Source organism: Leptonotus elevatus, chromosome 17 (assembly GCF_054856555.1).
Source record: "Leptonotus elevatus isolate MCC_2025b chromosome 17, RoL_Lele_1.0, whole genome shotgun sequence".
NCBI classification, from domain to species: Eukaryota; Metazoa; Chordata; class Actinopteri; order Syngnathiformes; family Syngnathidae; genus Leptonotus; species Leptonotus elevatus.
In genome coordinates this window covers 5,919,993-5,937,908 of record NC_141255.1, presented here as the reverse complement: position 1 = coordinate 5,937,908, position 17,916 = coordinate 5,919,993, and the positions used below count along the sequence as shown (strand labels likewise).

At 42.1% G+C, this 17,916-nt stretch overlaps 4 protein-coding genes and 2 long non-coding RNA genes across 10 annotated transcripts; 3 read left to right on the top strand and 3 right to left on the bottom strand.

Annotated features, from left to right (window-relative positions):
* Positions 1-399: 399 nt before the first annotated feature.
* On the bottom strand, positions 400-2,993 carry LOC147159465 (DNA damage-inducible transcript 4-like protein). 2 transcript variants are annotated; one of them, XM_086059539.1, is made up of 3 exons: positions 2,153-2,993; positions 1,940-2,050; positions 400-1,544 (listed from the first exon to the last, which is right to left on the bottom strand). In XM_086059539.1, the coding sequence occupies exons 2-3, from the start codon at positions 2,028-2,030 to the stop codon at positions 1,054-1,056; spliced, it is 582 nt and encodes a 193-aa protein (XP_085915665.1). In that variant the 5' UTR covers positions 2,031-2,050; positions 2,153-2,993; the 3' UTR covers positions 400-1,053. The 2 variants fall into 2 exon arrangements, with proteins under 2 accessions (XP_085915665.1, XP_085915664.1); XM_086059538.1 differs by having other exon boundaries at positions 1,940-2,993.
* A 141-nt stretch (positions 2,994-3,134) lies between these two features.
* On the bottom strand, positions 3,135-9,647 carry LOC147159463 (uncharacterized). Of its 2 annotated transcripts, none has more exons than XM_086059535.1 (12): positions 9,487-9,647; positions 7,050-7,127; positions 6,627-6,803; positions 6,465-6,566; positions 6,300-6,383; positions 6,188-6,226; positions 6,082-6,111; positions 4,965-5,006; positions 4,779-4,883; positions 4,669-4,693; positions 4,496-4,578; positions 3,135-3,592 (listed from the first exon to the last, which is right to left on the bottom strand). In XM_086059535.1, the coding sequence occupies exons 1-12, from the start codon at positions 9,542-9,544 to the stop codon at positions 3,582-3,584; spliced, it is 834 nt and encodes a 277-aa protein (XP_085915661.1). In that variant the 5' UTR covers positions 9,545-9,647; the 3' UTR covers positions 3,135-3,581. The 2 variants fall into 2 exon arrangements, with proteins under 2 accessions (XP_085915661.1, XP_085915662.1); XM_086059536.1 differs by having other exon boundaries at positions 6,627-6,773.
* LOC147159464 (uncharacterized) lies at positions 5,048-9,122 on the top strand. 2 transcript variants are annotated; one of them, XR_015090521.1, is made up of 3 exons: positions 5,048-5,355; positions 6,639-6,813; positions 8,411-9,122. It is a non-coding gene; the product is annotated as an uncharacterized LOC147159464 (long non-coding RNA). The 2 variants fall into 2 exon arrangements; XR_015090520.1 differs by having other exon boundaries at positions 6,636-6,813.
* Positions 9,648-9,779: 132 nt separating the features above from the next.
* On the bottom strand, positions 9,780-15,198 carry krcp (kelch repeat-containing protein). 2 transcript variants are annotated; one of them, XM_086059534.1, is made up of 12 exons: positions 15,049-15,198; positions 14,672-14,833; positions 14,036-14,117; positions 13,910-13,957; positions 13,540-13,786; positions 12,450-12,584; positions 12,169-12,356; positions 11,898-12,094; positions 11,725-11,819; positions 11,568-11,622; positions 11,381-11,478; positions 9,780-10,350 (listed from the first exon to the last, which is right to left on the bottom strand). In XM_086059534.1, the coding sequence occupies exons 1-12, from the start codon at positions 15,186-15,188 to the stop codon at positions 10,139-10,141; spliced, it is 1,659 nt and encodes a 552-aa protein (XP_085915660.1). In that variant the 5' UTR covers positions 15,189-15,198; the 3' UTR covers positions 9,780-10,138. The 2 variants fall into 2 exon arrangements, with proteins under 2 accessions (XP_085915660.1, XP_085915659.1); XM_086059533.1 differs by having other exon boundaries at positions 12,450-12,581.
* Positions 11,516-13,870, top strand: LOC147159462 (uncharacterized). Its single transcript, XR_015090522.1, has 3 exons — positions 11,516-12,064; positions 12,191-12,371; positions 12,442-13,870. It is a non-coding gene; the product is annotated as an uncharacterized LOC147159462 (long non-coding RNA).
* A 1,041-nt stretch (positions 15,199-16,239) lies between the features above and the next one.
* LOC147159460 (uncharacterized) lies at positions 16,240-17,676 on the top strand. Its single transcript, XM_086059053.1, has 3 exons — positions 16,240-16,424; positions 16,551-16,790; positions 16,875-17,676. The coding sequence occupies exons 1-3, from the start codon at positions 16,240-16,242 to the stop codon at positions 17,338-17,340; spliced, it is 891 nt and encodes a 296-aa protein (XP_085915179.1). The 3' UTR covers positions 17,341-17,676.
* The last annotated feature ends 240 nt before the right edge of the window (positions 17,677-17,916 follow it).

The following is a 17,916-nucleotide window of genomic DNA, read 5'->3' as shown; positions in this document are numbered from 1 at the left end:
TTTGGGTGGCTTAATTATATTTGGCAACCAAGTAACGACTCTTTACGTAGACCCAGTTACACAAGGACCCAGTTTGTTGTATACAGTACTCAACTAGAGAAGGTGGGTAGGAAGAAAAAAAGTAACCAAGGATGCAGGGAAATTACTATGTAATACTTCATCCGTGCGCTAGCATAATGTGCCAGTGACCTACTTTTGTATTTCTTCAAATGTCTCATCTAGGTGTCACTTTGCCATTTCATGTTGTAGTATACAAGCTAACTTTTTTTATGTTTCGTAACATATACATCAAGTACTAAGCACTTCTTGTTTAACATGACTCACATGAGCCCGTTTATTTCAGGTGCAGTGCAATATTACCTGCAAATAAAAAGTGGTGTAAATGAAGTTAAATGTTTTATTGTCTGCGAGACAGCAATAAAGCATTTCAATCAAATGCAAAAGTGGATTTAAAAATGCAAACGTTGGCATAAAACAAGCTTAGCTGTAGAGAGAAAAAAATAAAAGCTCACACGGCTGCGATGAGGCCAACAGCTCATATTCATGTTGACAACTGTTGCCAAGCAGTCATCGCATTGAAGAAAATAAATTCATCTAGTTTAGCGTACTTGTTAAAATTGCATATTAGAACAGTGTTGTTAAATTTAAAACAATTCTGATGCCAAACATAAGAACTGCAGACAGTATAGTGAATGAATGTAATGTACAGCTAGAAAAAGTCTACCCATCTCAGTTCAAATGTTACGGTTTTGTGATATGAAAAAATGAAACTGACAAGATGAACCATTACCTAACTTTTTACACCATCAATGTGACCTATAATCTTGTAAAACTCAATATAGGGGGGGGGGGGGTGTTGCACAATTGCACTGTACACGTTATACATCACGATAAAAGGTGGAAACATTTTGAAATAATTAATCATGGTGCTATTTTTTTATATCACAAAAACTTTGCATTTGAACAAGTGTAAAAAAATTGTTTATATGCATTGTAAACATTTTATATTTGAGGTAAAGTGCATGTATCTGGAGAGGCAGAACATCCCGTAGTTCAGCACTCCTCGATCACGGTACCAGCCGAGGAGGAGTACAGTTTTTTCTTGACAAGTCGGAAGCCACGACTCAGTTTCAGCACGCGTCCGAAGGTCGGCGCAAAGCAAGTCCCCATCAAAAGAAAGTCCCGCAAGCTGGGCCAGGCATTGGTGTCCTGCTTCAACACCAGAGTTAGCTCAAAGGTGGGCACCACGCTGGCGTCGTACACCAACCGTTCCAGCCGCTTGCAGCCCTTGTCCACTTCCAGGAGCACGTGCAGGACGCAGCCGCGCAGGCCACACGGCTCGCAGGATGCCAGCTGCAGCACTTGGCCCGCTATCTGCCGCGTGAGCTGCTCCGGGACCAGCACGGCGGAGCAGTGGAGCGTGGACCTTTTGGCTCGGGACAGGCAGCACTCGAGTGTTTTGGCAAGCCGGTGGCAGCTTCTGTCCTTGATGGCTTCCGAATTCCTTGGGGATTCAGCCGAGCAAAGATCCCACAATTCTGGTTCTAAAGAGTCAATGCAAATATTTTATCCAGGACTGGAGGCTGTAGTAAAGAGTGTCTTTTCTTTTTCCTGTCTGATGTTGCATGATGGCATTTTGAGCAGTGACATTGTGACAAAGGGGTGCTCAACTGTATAAACGGCCACTCATTCAGTCCCCTACAAACGGTATACATTTTATTAAAATACTCAACACCATCAAAAACGTTGGTAAACAACTCCATACAACTTTACAGGTATACAATTTTTGCTTTAGATAGAGGTTGAGGGAATTTATGGCACAATGACGTCACCCAGGTGCGCAGCCTAATTAGCACTAATGGCTGCTAGCGTCTTTTGGCAATTATTATTATTATTATTAATAACTATAGGCAGCTAGAAAAAGGGCAACAAAACTCACCCTTTTCGGTGGAAACCTGGTCGTATCTCCACTCGGCCACGTTGGAGACGCACTCGCTTGGTTTCGGCTTCAGGGAGCTTGTGGCAACCATTTTGACTTTCTTCTTCTCTACTGTTGGAAGAAAAACAACAACAATGTAAATTAGCTCAAAATTCGCTAGGTGGCTAACTACGCTCATGAACTTGAACATCACACAGAAAAAAAATAACTCACCTTATAGTTCGTACACAAATAAATTACTTTTGACGGTTTTATTTATTCATAAATTACGTCACAAATAAATAAATACGTTTATAGGTAATTGAAGACACACACAAACGGAAAAAAACAAACAAAAAAACACTACAACGGGGAAAACGCTTCCTAAATGAAGCCCGGCTACGGGTGCCGGTTTTATACTCTTCGTGGTGAGCTGACCCTGGGGCTTGACCAATCAGCTGCCGCCGTACTCTTCGCCTTCCTCATTGGCTGCTCAATCAAGCTTGGCATGAAATCATTGGCCAATACCTGATAAGAACACCTTGTATACAGCTAAAATAAAAAGAGCGAACCCAACATAAATAAATGACTTTATTCATTTTTGTCTGGTAAAATATTGTCAATAATTTCTATTTATTTCCCCTAGGGAAAGTTAGCCACACCACAGCGTGATCCCTCAGTAAGTGGAGCTTGTCCCCGAATAACTCAGCTGGCTCGGGGTTAAATAATCTGAAAGACCAGAGAATGTTTCCAGCAGTCACATGCAGCTGCCTTTAAACACATTGACATATACAGGAGGGAAAAAAAAGTCACATCATCTACTATGTCATCATTCTTGAATGATGTTTAACCCAAATGAACGGTGGCTATACAACCACAATGGCATTGACCTACATTTTATACCTCGTCATAAAATCCTTACAAGCATATTAACTGTACATTATGTGGACAAATGACCTTGCAAACATTGCTGTTCTACTGTAAGTGAAAAATCATAAAAGCAAGACTGCTTTTTTTTTTTTTTTTTCACATCAGCTGCCGAGATCTCACTCGTCCATGTCACAAGCCTCACAAAATGCCTGCTGGTAATAAACACTGGCTCATGAAAAGGAGGTCATCCTGCACTTGCGTCCTTGTTTTGGCAATTCATCTTCACTGAGTGGTCTATAATTTAATAATACAGCATCATTGTAAATATACACCACAGGAAAGAGGGTCAAATTTGGCTTGGATTTATTTGACAACTAATTCCAGCAATTAATTCTACAAATGCCAATATTTCAAAAATGTAAAACTATGAAATACTGTATTTGCGTTATGTAGTAGCTTTTTTTTTTTAACAACAAATATGAATTCAGTTCTAAAATAACAGCACTATCATTTGTAAACAAAAACATAAATGTTAGAACTCAACTGTAGCATACATGATCATGCGTAAATACATTGCATAAGAGAAGGATGTGCTTCTAATTGGGTTTACCTTTGGTGACGCGCCACTGAAATAAATTCACATAAGATTCAAAGAGTCATACAGTCTTTTTGTTTTTATTGTATTCTACCGTGGACACGAGCTCACGCGACCATTTCACTTCCTGCATCGCGAACATGAAAAGGTTACTTGAGGTCAAGGGGGGCGCTTCACATCTTGACGCCTGGGGCCTCTTCATCTTGAAGCTGCAACATAAAAGGGAAGAAAACACGATGATGCGACTTGGTGTAGTTTCTCAAAACGACACTAGATGGTGCTGTTGCACAACACACAGCAAACCCTTTTCAAAATGGGCGAAAAACAATTCAGGCCGTTCTTGTGTCATGCAACTGAATTATCTTTTATTTATCTGTCTGGAGTTTGTTTTGGGCAGAATTTCGGAATGTGCTTCCGAAGGAATCCGACATCCAGCAAAGGCATAAACACTTTCTTCCTCTGCAGAATTCCTCAAAAATGACTCAACTTCCCTGTGAAGCTCATGGCCAAGTGTTGTGCACGTGAACCACATGCATGGATGGGGGCACACACGCGCACGCACACACCGGTTTGTTTTACTATCTTTGTGGGGCCATCTCATTGACATAATGCATTTCTTAACCCCTTCCCCTAACCCCAACCACGACAAATGATTACCTCCCCCTATTCCTTACCCTAACCTCAACCATAACTCAATTCAAACCTAAACTCTAAAAGTCTTGACCCTCAAAAAAGAGGTCTAAACTTGTGAGGCCCAGCAAAATGGCCCCACACGGACGGGTGGGCCCCACAACTCTGTGAAATCCCGAAATGTTGGCCTCACTATGTAACAAAAACGCACACACACGCGCGCGTGCGCGTCTGGGCCACGGTGACATTTCGTAGGCACACAATAGCCCCTGGCCGAAACAAATCGGTGTTTATGTTAGGAAGTGGCTATCTTTTGGGCCCTGCCGCTGGCCGGAGGGCGGCTGCCCCAAATCACAGGAAACACCTTCTGCGGCCCAGTCAAGGCCCGAAGCCGCGCGCAGCACAATAAGATATTAAAAGCCGGCCACTTCCCGCCTCACCGAAAGGCCGGACGCACGCCGCGCACGCAGAAGAAGGCTCACCGTTCTCCTCGCCGCCTGACGACTTGACGCCGAGAAGCATGACGCCGTCTTTGGTGCTCTCCGGGCGGCTCTGGAAGGACGCGCTGCGGACACACAGGAGACGAGGGCGGGCGGGTGGCTTGTTTGTGTTTGTGTGCAATCAACACTTACACACCTTCGCGCTCGCAACTTACTTCTCAGTTCCAGTGTCAATCGTCTCTGTTGAAAAAAATTATTAATTAATTAATTAACAACATAATTGACGATTTCACAATACATGAAGATTTTAACATCCGCAATGTACCCGTGTGGTCGTGGATCTTCTTGCATTTGAACTTGAGGATGATGATGGCGGCGGAGGCAACCAGCAGGATGAGCAAAACAATCCACCAAAGTCTTTTGTCTGTAGCTGAAACAGGAAAAAAAAAATTGTTTTCCTGCAAGCCTGCCGGCGCTGCCTGGCATAGTTGCACGCTGCCCAGTCCCTCACCTGCTTTTGCGACTTCTTTGTCACCGCTGCCAACCTGAGGACCTTTCAAATCACAATCACAATCGTCTTTTTTTTGGGTTCAAACACACTTTGTCCCCAGCAAGGTTATTAATTAAAGTAAACATATTTAATGCGTTCAAGCGTACTTGCAAATGTTTAGGCTTAACACAAACACGTTTGAATGTATTTGTAGGCTAAAGTGCTAAAAAAATTGCATTTTTTCGTTTGTACAGCAATTAAAAAAAACACACATTTGCGCGATCCGGGAAAGGCGGAAACAATATTTCGTTTCCACACGGACGTTCATTGCCAACGGACGGCATGGAAACCTAAACACGTAAATGGGATGTGCTTGATGGCGAGCCGACCTGCTTGATGTCCGTAGCTGGAGGTAACAACAACACATCTTTAAATAACTTTACTGTGGGAAATAAAAAAAAATGCTACGAACGAGGCACGGCGCCGTAAAGTCGAAACAACGTAGGTCGCATATGGCGTAAATCGAGGACTCAAACTAAAATTGAAGAGAATATAAAATAAATAACAAACTAAAATTTATCTTTATAAAGCTAACAAGCTAACTATAATTACAGCAAAAATGTAAAAATATCTTTCTCAATAGCATTAGCTTTTGCAGTGCATTTTAAATTGAGTTATTTTGTCCGTAGAGAAGAAGCAATGTCAGTCGCTTGAAATTTAGTAGTTTACTTTATTACACAATATTTATTGATGAAAAAAATAAAATCTTTCTCTGTCTTAATACTAATAAAAAACTACAATAAAATGACCCATTAAAAAAAAACTATGATTAAAACTTGACTGAATTAAAGCAACTATAATAATAATAATAATAATAATAATAATCTAAAACTACTTGAATCCTGGTCTCCAGTAGTTTAGTAGCAGTGGTTAATGTGAAGAGTTTGTGACACACAAATCCCCTTTCACTATGTTACTACTATGTGAAGACACCGACCAGGCTAATGATTTCCCACAATAGTTATCAACAATAAGTGAATCGTTATATCGGGTGTGCAATATCACTGGCGAGCTAGCAAAAACAAAAAAACTCTTGCATTTTCATCTTCTGAAAGTTAATTATTCTAAGGTGACCTACCATGACTTTTCTCTGTGGTCTGGCCCGTCGCTGAAAGTGCAACGGATAGTTGTTGAAAAGGAAAACAACATCATGATGAACCCATGTGGAATATACACTACAGTACCGTTGTCAGGTTGCAGTGGCGCCAAGGTCGGGCTTGGTCCTATTTATATTTGAAGAGCATTTAGTCGTCTGTTTTGTGCAAGTCAATTGTGTACTCTTCTTTGCTCTTTTACCTCGAGTCTGGATCGTCACAATGCCCGTCTGGGAGCCAGCGCTCCTCGGCTGAGTGCTGTTTTTTGGCGCAGCTTGTGTTGGTGCTGATCATGAACACACAAAATACGACCTTAGGACCAATTCCTGCTAAGCGAGGCTCAAATACGGGAGCAAACAGCTCGAACTTTTTTCGTCCGTTCTGGCTGCTGGCGACGTCACGTTGGGCTGTGGCGGCATCAGCGAGGGAGTCGTTGCCGGGGTCGTTGCCACCGCCTGGACTGCTTTTGCTGCGGAAAAAAGGTCAATATTAATATTGCGCAGTCTTTTAAGGTCTTTGAGGCACTCACTGCTCTCAGCAGGTGGCCTGGTGGTTTCTGCCGGAGGCGCTACTGTGGCGGGCGCTCGGCTTGTCGGTGCTGCGGGCGCTGTCGGTGCTGCGGGCGGAGCTGCGGGCGCTGTCGGTGCTGCGGGCGGAGCTGCGGGCGCTGTCGGTGCTGCGGGCGGAGCTGCGGGCGCTGTCGGTGCTGATCAAGGGTACAAAAAAGCAAAATAAACAAGTGGGCAAAACTCAAGCGGTGTAAACAATCAAGTCATCCAATATGGAATTTTTTTTTTGTGTGGCAGGTGCCAATTTGGCAGACTAAAATTCCCATAAACAATTAATCGAAGAATGTGTGTAAAAAATGGACGATTTTTGATTATTTCAAAATAGCTAATATCAGCTAATTAATAGTTCGGGCCTTCGTAAACAATGCAACATTTCTACTTACCCCGGTGGCTTTTTGGCCACGCTTTGGCCGATGTTGAACTCTGCGCCTGCTGGTTCCCGGCAACATCATTTGTTGACACTTTGAAGCAGACCAACATGGACGATAAACAGCAGGTTAACAACATAGCATTAGAACCCAATTTGTTTTTTGCACACAGTGGTGCCTTGAGATACAAGTGAGCCAATATAGCCTTTTTTAAGAAACTAACACATAATGGTAAATTAAATAATGATTATAATAATAATAAAATGAATAATTAAAAAAAAATATATATAATAATGATAATTTTAAAAACCAAAAAACTCACAAAATAAATCTATTACAGTAAAAATTGTCAAATATATTTTTTAAACAGACATTTGAACACAAACAGTGCATGAAGCAATCATGTCATCGGCGTGTATTCTTTATCCTCTGCGAAGAACGATTACTATTACTGCAATTTGCCTCACATGGCCATGGTGCGCACACCAGAAGGAGCAGCACAAAGTCTTTTGAAGTCAAGTAAAAAACGTAGCAAATATTAAATAATGTCTTGACATTCTGTCTCACAATGTCATAGTTTTATGCTGTGCTATCTTTCTTATTAAAAACAAATCACGTTTTTTTGTTGTGTTTTGGTAGGGGGAGGTAATTAACACTATAAAGCCAAACGTATCATATTAATATACAAGACATTTTGAGCCCTCTATTTTACGAGTATAATATTTTATTTTATATTACAACCCTGACGTATATGATCTGACACATGCATTGCACGGATAATCCATTAGGGGGCAGTAATTACCCATCTGATGGCTTTTCCAGCAACCTTGCAATTAAGAACGGAGAGACATGTATACTTATTAATAGTGGGAAATGTTCTTTCTGATTTGTGGAAATACTAATATGTTCGACAAGTCTGCTTATTATTATTACTATATTTTTACTGTTATAAATATACAACTAAAGCTTTGTGATCGGATGTATCAAATATGACACAAATCAAGTCATATGTGGACCGAGGTGGCAAATCCAGGTCCAGACAGTAAAAACCCTGCCACGGTTTGGCTTTAGCCCTTAGTGCTAGCTAGCTCCCTAGCAGGTAAACAAGCACCATGAGAGTAAAGCCAATATGTGGCAGGATTTTTACTTTCTGGACCTGGATTTTACCTCTGTCCACATATGACTGGATTTGTGTCATATTTGATACATCCGGTCACAAATCTTTAGTTGTTTAGTTGGCTTTATAGGGTTAAGTTCACCTGTAAATGTTATAGTGCATTTTAGGTTCGTCTGGGAATGAAGGTTGTGAGTAGCATTGATGCAACAATTGTGTTATTTTCGAATTATCCATCACTCTTGCCTCCTTGTCAATACAGCTGACATCCTCTGCTGGGATCCTCCTCGCAGACTGAAGCTGCATCCTGTCCTCCACGCTATTGTTGTCCCCCTGACCTTTGAATCGGCACTTCCTCCCCTCACACTTGTCAACTGTGAGGACATCCCCACAAGACACTCGAATCTTGTATTGTATTACATTATTCGCTTGCTTCAAACTCAAAAGCCGCAACGTGAGTTGCTAAGGTGATTTCCTCCAGATTTCGCCTGCGGGGACATTTTGATGTGATGTGAGAGCGGCGGCCCTTTGGTTCCCAACGCTATCTGCCCCTGAATCATTTATCGGACCCGCGCAGAGCAGATAAAAAGCTCTTTTGGCGGCACAAACAGAAGATAAACAAAATACATCATGGGACTTTTTCCTCTGCGTCAACCAAACGACTCCCATTGTTGCTTGGTCCCTCGAGGCCTCATTTGTGCGCGTCTGCTTTGATGGTTCAAAGCGTGAGCGTTTCTCGGATGGACAAATCAACATAAACTTGCATTCATTACATTGGAGACAGTCAAAATTGGCCAACATTGTTTGTTGATTGGCAGATAGTGAATAATTCTTCAAAATGGAGACGAGGAGCTGTTTACTGCTTCTCCTGTTTGACAAGTAGACAAGTAATATAATATTAAAGCGTTTGTTCTTTATCCTCTGCAAAGAACAACTAATAGGTGAGCTGCCTTTTTTTTTGGGGGGGGGGGGGGGGTCTACGTTATACTGCCCCCAGGTGGCCAAAGTTAACACTCCAGAAGGAGTAGCACAATTGAAACAAAAAAAATGGGGAAAACACTGTTAGAACTTTTGACATTCTATTTTATCGCATGAATGTATTTTTTTATTTTTTTATAAAGTACATTACAGAGTTCTATTTTTCTTATTAAAAACATGAGAAAACCCGAAGTCCCCACCGTATGCATCAAAATAAAATTGGGTAGTCACAATATTAGGTTATTCAATATTTTTCAAACCATAACTCCAATGTGTTCCGCAATAAATTGAGTTTGATACACCAGCTTGGAGATGCTCTGAAAAAGAAAAAGAAGAAAACAATGAAGCTGATTCTCTTACCTGGCGCGAAGACGTGCGCTGATGTTAGCAGGAGGACAAAAACCCTGATGGTCTTCATGGCGACTTTGTGCCTGTGACTCCGACGGAGTTGCGTGTGGAAAAAAAAAACGGTGTTCAAGCTGGGGCGAGCCGCCGCTCCTGCTTATTTCGGCACTTCCTTCCTTCCTCTCCCACACTGACGCAAGGCACAGGGGCGGCTGCGGAGACCAGCAGGAGGGAGGAAAAAAAGTGGAATTTAGGGAGAGATGTTCAGGTCAAATGTAACACGTTTTGACATCACTAAAAACTGCTGGAAATTTGGATGCCTTTTTCTCTACTGGTCCTAGACAAAAAGATTAAAAAATGTCAGATGTGTTTGCATGTAAATGACACACCATAGATAAAAAAATAAAATAAAATAAGTGAACTTTTGCAGTACCTTTTTTCATCAAATGACCAGTCAGTGACGTCCAATACGTAGATTCATTAATTTTTCTTTCCACACACAAAAAAATGTCCTTTCAAATTCACCCAATTTATTCATGCAAATTGATATAAAAATACACTTTTTAAAAATGCAACTCAAATATACTGCAAACATAAAAAAAAATAAATAAATTGTTTTTAAAAAAAAAGATAATGAACCAAAACTTCCGTGCGTGGCGTAAAACCGTCAAAGGAGAGCGAGCAGCTCTTTCACGGCGACGGCGGTCACGTCGGCATAAAAGGCGCCCTCGTTGTCGCCGCCGCCGAACACAAGCAGCGTTTTGTCCGCTTGTTGCTCCGCGCTTCGCCGGGCGATGGGCGTCTCCATGGCGACGATGGAGTGGCCCGCCCGGGCGAGTGACAGCTGCGGGAGCGTCACCTCTATCCAGATGTTTGTCTCTGCCGTCAGGAAATGAAAATGTTGGAATTTGTGCATTGTGACGTACAGTGAACACTATTAACGACGTATAGTATTATATAGCCCAGGGGTCGGCAAACCTTTAATGTCAAAATAACTATTTTAGGCCAAATAAATAAACAATCATCTGTCTGGAGCCACAAAACATTTGAAGATTGTGATGAAGGAAACAGTGTTTTAGTGTTAGTTAGTCGGATGGACTGAGGGCCTCAGACAGTGCCAATTTACCGGTACACCATAACAGAAAAATATGCAGCATCCAATACTTTGAGATTAATTTTCTTCTGTAATCTTCAGTTTTTAGATTGTATTCCCCCCAGACATTTTTAGACTTTTCTGCCTTTCTGTCAAATGTCTTATTTTTGAACATTTTATGGACATATTGTAATTGTCTGCCTTTTCTTCCTTTTTTTTTTGGACATTTTATTTTTGTCATTTTTTCTGCCTTTTTGTGTTAAATTTTTTGACATTTTGGGGGGCAATTTTGTGGACATTTTATGGTAATCTACCCTTTGTCTCTCTTTTTCTGATTTTTAAAAAAATAATATTAATAATACATTTTATTTATAGGCGCCTTTCTGGACACTTTTAATATTTAATTATTCTTTTTTTCTAAATCATTAATTAATTTAAAGAATATTTTATCTAAAAATAAAGATAAATATTTTTGTTGTTTGTTAAATCTAAGTGTTTTTTTTGGGGGGGGGGTGTTTTAGATCCACCGAAGAGGGACTAAAGAGCCACATGTGGCTCCAGAGCTTTTTTTCAAACCGATACCAGTAAGAGTACTCAATTTGAGTAATCACCGATACATAAAATTCCACCCCCAAAATAAACAATGACAGATTATCTTAAATCAAGATCTATATATCCCATAAAGCATTTTCCCATAAAACTGCATGAAATTAACACCAATTTTATTTATTTTTTGAATATAATAATTTTGAATTACTAGTTCCTGATCGTAAAAGAGGGCGGCTGATACTGGTCATGACGGTAATGATTGCTCACCTGTGTCAAAAACAAAGGCGTCGCTGAGCGAGTTGTTTCCGTTATAGCCGCCGTGGATCAGGAACTTTGTGTCTGAGATGACAGCGCTGCCGTGCCAGCTGTGACGGGCGCACACATGGTAAGACACACCCACAGACAAGGCACATTAAATGTTTTTAGATCAAGTCAACTATCCAGGTGAGTTTACCATCGAGCAGAGGGGGTATTTCCACTTGTTTGAACAGCAGAAAACTCCATCAGACCTGGGGGTGGAAAAACAAAAACAAAACAAAACAAAATACGTCATGTTAGTCATGTTGTAGGAAGTCGTAAGTACGGTACAGGAAGTTGGACGCGCGCCTCACCGAGGTCCAACACGAACATGTCGCTGTAGCACACAGGTGTGTCCCACCCGCCGAATAGGTAAATCTTCCCCTCCGGCATCACACAAGCCGAATGACTGCAACGCAAAGTGGGACTGAATCGTATTTCAAACCGAGACGGACGAGGGCAGCAGACGAAGCAGCGGCGGGCTTACCCCGAGCGTGGGGACGGGATGTCGCCGATGACAATGGGCTGGTACCAGATGGACAGCTGGGGGTCGAAGATGTACAGGGAGTCGCTGCAGCCGTCTGGCTCTGGGTTGGGCCGGGGGAAAACCCCTCCCAGCACGAAGAGCTCCCCGCGAAACAGGCTGCAGCTGTGGTAAGCTAGCGGGGGGACCTTCCCTTGGGCCTGAGATGCGTGTTTTGAGTAGAGTTGACGGTGTCACACGGAAGGAGACCTTAAAATTGATCCTGATTCCTGACCTCCACCATGCTCCACTTCCAGCTTTGCGTATCCAGGATGTGGACGTCGTTGAACCACTTTTTGTTCTTGGAGCCGCCGAACACGAAGATGCGCTCGGAGTCCGGGTCGTAGACGGCCGTGTGGCCGATCCTGGCCTCCGGAGTCGGACCCTGCGCCAGAGTCTCGGCCGCCACCCAGGACAGGTCCTCTGCGGGACAAGAACGTAAATATATTTTGCATCCGCACAACAATAAGCAGTTTTTCTCAAATTCTAAATCTTGCTTTCATACAAGAAACAGACCTGTGCAGAGCTTCCACAAGGGATCTTTGCAGAACTGCATCCTGGCACCTTGACCTCCAATCAAGATGGCCGTCTGGGCATCGACGGGGCACAGCATTTGTCCCCAACGACCCGACGGGCCTGACGGTGTCACTGCTGGAACGTCATAAAAAAAAAGTTCTACTGAAGTTTACTGTCGAACTAAAACAAAAACAAAGACAATTACAAGCTCTGCCTTAGGAAATTCATCTTAGCTTCATGCTAACAAGAAAAGCATGGTTTCTTTTGTTGTTTCCCTGCCAAAAAACAACTAATCTTACCGGAGCCGAGCGAGTTGTTGTGACCATCACAATGGGCGGGGGGACGCCGTTTGGACTTGTACCAGACGTTGAAGCTCAGTCGCTGTCGTATTCTCAATAATCAGTCTTGTATTTATTTACTTAGTGTAGCAGACATGGACTTAGCAAAGCGCTATAGCATGACGTCACATCAGATTTCTGACTTGTGATTTTGCCAGCGAGTTCAGATAAAGAAATCAACTGGTTCGGTAACTATTCTTAAATGTTACTTGAATCACTCTTCTTGTTTTTCCTTATACTTAATGAAAATAATCATTAAATTATGAATGTCATACTCGTACTGCAGCAGGATTGGTGACAGGAATACGCTACCCCTTTGCACCCAAATGAAACTCCATTCTGATTAGCCCTGTGATGTGTGATTAGTATTTTCATTCCATTTAGTTTCATTTTAATTGGAATACAAGCATCCGCGTAAATGTGACTAGTGGTTATCTTTATGTTACTTGCAAGGACAATAATGATCCTAATGATTCCCCTCTATTTTCTGACATGTTACAGACTAAAATAGCGCCTGAATCATAATTTGTCAATTTGAAGAAATGTCCTGTTTTTGAATAACGGGATAAAAATGTAACAAAAGTTGTTGTTTTAAATCTGATTAATACAAATTTTTTTTTTCAATCAACAAATTCAATGGAAAATTTGACACCGAATCCATGTGATCGGTATCGGCTGATCACACTCATGGATGATCGTATCGGCAGCTTGAAACCCTGATCGGAACACCCCCTACTTTTCCACAATCTCACCTCCTTGACTTGTGGCCGAGTTGCCCCCGCCCGAGAAAAGCTTCTGCCTGCCTTTGGCGTGCCGTGGTACTTTTCGCACAGGCGTGATTTGCTCCGGGCCGCTGTTGGGACACAAGTTCTCCATCTCATCCTCCTCACCCACCAACATCCCGGCATCCTTGCCCGCCTCACGCTCTCCGGCAGCGGCTCGCTTTCTCTTCCTCTTGCAGTTGAGCTCCTGGGCTGCAAGGGGAAGGGCAACGGCATCCTAGGAGCAGAAAGAAGAAGAAACTCTCTATTCATATCTTTGGCACCTTGTGCCGTCATCCACGGTGATTAAACAAAATTAAGGAGAAAGTACACAGCTACTTAAATATCACCACTGTATTACCTTTGGTGTGTGCTCCTTGGCGGCCAAAATGAGAGCCGGTTCTTTCACCTGAGGAGAAACACAATTTCTATTTCTACCTCTCTGGGTTGTGCTTCATGACCGTTTTCCGTCAATCCCATTATTTACCATATGTCCTCCTTCCAGTGTAACATTCAGGGTAGCGCCATTTGTCCATGTCTCTTCTTCCCACTGCTCCCAAGACAGACATCTATAGGATTCCCAGAATAAAAACATGTTTAATCTAGTAGAAAAACTGTTTTACTAGATATTTCTGTACAAGTAAGACAACAATCGTAGGGAGGTATAAAAAACACACTTGCTCAGATGCCATTCTAAAATAAATGAGAAGCTCAGTCAATTTACCATTTATTTTGGGTTGTAGCAGTACTTCAGAGTTGTTCAGTATACAGGTCATATTCATGGTGGAAAATTTGTAATCTAGTTTTTAAAGTCACAAAAACCTGGCATTTGAATGGGGGGGTGTATACTTTTTAGTACCCACTGTACATGATACTAGTGAGGCAAAACATTGCACTTGTTCACATCTGCACTGTACTAATACTACTAGTGAAGCTCTAGTTGTTAACTAGTTGACTTTTAGACTGTCACTAGTCATGCTTATGCTCCCGGTTGTCAATTTGTGCGGTTTTGACTCACTTATAATAATAGTAGGTAGTCTGAGGACAAAAAGCATACTAGCCCATGAATATTAAGGATATAAAATAATTAAATACCCAAGCAGCTTTCAAATAGGCGTCTAACCTGTTATAAGGAGTCAGCTTCCCGATGGCGATGAGGGTCCGATGAGCGTCGTAAAGGTCCGCGTTGACGCAAATCCTCTCGCCCCAAGGCCCGCTGCTGAACAGCACCACCTGGTGGACGGTTGGCGGAACGACAACAGATATCTGGCGGGGACACTCCGCGCTGGCACAAAAAGAGAGAAATGTGAAAACTTTCAATTTTGTGAAAATTTAGAAGGTCTATTGTGGAAGTTTGAGAAGAAAACGGCGTAAAATGGTTAAATCTGGATAGAAATCTACGGTGAACATGGAAGAACCATTGTCAAACATTTAGCATGCAATTTTCTTGAAGCTAATTTTAAACAATATTCCTAGAGTTTATGTTAGTATTCGACGTACCTGAGCAGCTGTTGAGGTGACGCATTTACCCCAAATACTGCATAAACTCCAAATTCCTCCATTTCTCTACGCGGAATGTGTATTCGTATGTTTAGTGCAGATTCCGTCTCCCGCCACAGATTCGTGGGTACGACATTCATTGATTTGTTGCTTCGTGTGTCTGCCAGGGCGGTGTCTGTAACGCTTTCGAATGTGCGCCGAAGACGTGTAGTTTGTGTGCTGTAATAAATCGAGCGCTTCTCCAAGATAGTGACGCAAAGGGTCTCGAACCAATCAGTGGGCTGCATTCGTCCGCGCTGAAGACGTCACCAAAGGTGCGTTCACGAACACATTGTCACCTCGATTATTTTGTTACAAGCAACTTTAACAAAAAATACACTGCATCGTATACAGCTGGGAAATTGTACCTTTATGACCCTATAATCATAGCACAATAAGTTCTATGCAATTTGTTACTTGTGAACAACAAACTAGTAAACTGGCGCAAAGGCCTCATTCGGACATGGACAACTCCGAGCAAGTCAAAAATGGTGGTCCGACTCGGTGAAAGGACGCTCTCAGCTCATTGAAAAGCATTGGGCTTTGGATCGCTGTAATTTGATTTGTAAAGATTGTTGTTGAAGTTTGACTACTATAACAATCCGCCTGGTTTGTGTGCTAGTCACAGGCAAAAGCAATACTATACGCCGTTTGTTTTCAGTCACCATGTAAATATCAGAAGTGCTCGGATATTCAGAATTGTCCATTCCCCTATCGTAGTAATTATGAAGAGTTTTTGTACCAAAGTACAAACTTCCTCCTTACTATTTAAGTTTATTTTTTGATGGTTTCTTTTGAAATAAGTAACTACAGCCTAATTCTTCTTAAATGCAGTGTGAGGACTTTCCCATCTCCGCTCACATCACATAAACATTGCAAAGTGAATTTTAGGTGCATTCAGGGGCCCATACTTAGCATGAAACGTGTCTTTTCCTGTCCAAGCTGAAAAGCCACCTGCCCAATATCATGCTGCCATGCAAATCTTTTTGTTGTCAGTATATGCGTGTTTTAAAAAGCTATACCAACAAAACTTTCTGTCCCCAGAGGAACACAGGGCGAGGTCTGCCTTTTTGCTATACTCGTTTCGTTCTGTGATTGTGCTGCTTTGCCAGGGTTCAAACACACGGTTTTCTCTGCAGCATTTCCACCACAATGAATGGATCGTCTTCCAGCGTTTCGCCCAATTTACCGTATTTCTGGTATGAGTGCGATCCTTACGACGCTGAATCTGGAGAACCGTCTGCGGGCCTTGTCATTTTCTTCGCCACCCACGTGTGTGAATTTGTCTTCAGCCTCCCGTCAAACCTTTGGCTTGCCTGGTTCATCCTCCATAGAAGGTTGTCAAATCTCGAATTGATGGATAATGAGGAGGGGTGATGGAGAGGAGAATCCATAATTAGTATTCTGGGTGATTTTTTTTCCCATTCACACCGACTGTTGAAATGTCTTTTCGTATGTTGAAGGTCCAAGGTGGATGGCATTCTAACTGCAGACTTCCTCCCATTCTCCTTGGTCCTCGTCAAATTGCCTTTCTACGTGATGGTGCCCGTGATACTGGCTAATCACTTCCTTTGGCGAGATGTTCGGCTGATGGACGCGACGGCATTTCTGAGCTCTTCCATGACCACCGTGAAGCCGATGCTCATGTGTGTGGTGTGTGTGGAGAGGTACTTGGCTGTGGTCCGTCCTTTGGCCTTTCAAAGGTAAAACCACTTTGCTCATCTATAAACACATCAAAATCAGCACTTTTCATTATGTGACTTCATTTGATGTCTATTTGCTGCCAGGTTCAAGGCCTTAAAGTACAAATGGACAGCTCTTGTTATTATGTTGTGCTTGAGCGCCTGCATTTCCGCCTCTTCTATTTTTTACCAATCCATTGAGGCGATGTGCTTCATCTTCCCTCCTGTCCTGGCTGTGGACACCTACTGTTGCGTGGCTGTACTCAAAGCGTTGAGAAAAAGTCCACCAGGACAGAGACAGGAAGTCGGCCATGCGGTGGGAAATACAGAGTTGCACGGCATTAAGAGAAAAGCCTTCATCACCATCCTCATCAACCAGGTCATGCTTGTCGTCAATTACGTGCCCCTCATCGTCATCCTTTCGATGTACGGCCTGGTCCCTGCTCGGGTTTTTAAGTGTCAGTATATACCCATGGCTTTTGCTGCGTTGCTCAGCTGCGGTTATCTGCATCCGCTCTTCTACCTGTGCAACAACCTGCAGTACCACAAGAAAACAAAGCCCAAAATATGACCGTCTCTTTTTTTTCTTTCAGTTTAATGATAAAATTGGTAACTTTGTTAGAATATTGCATCGAGTACTGCGATGATTTAGCCAAAGAGTGTATCCATGTACAGTATGTAAAAAATAAATAAAATCCTATCAAAAATGTCCTCAGAATGTGAGGTAGGTTGCTTCACTGATTCTCATTAACATGGATTTCACTTTATTTAAATTAAGTTTTAACATATAAACACGAAAATGCCACATAAAAAAGGTAGTGCACATTAGCCCTGAACATACCGTAGAACCAAAACATTTACCTATGACTTCTGGAAAGTACAGCGCCTATGCATGCAAATTCGAATAAATAAGACAAATTTATTTAAGGGGAGAAAAAAATGCAAATGATTGAGTGACGTGATGCTGTGTTTGCACCACAGTATGCAAATTCTGCATTCTCGTAAAACCTATACACTTACTAATACGATTTTTTTAAAAGGTAGTTGTAATCTTCTTAACATTATTATGTATTTCTATAAATGTATTTAATATATGAAACTATTATTAATATGTATACAATTTTGTCAAGGAATTTATATTTTCTGT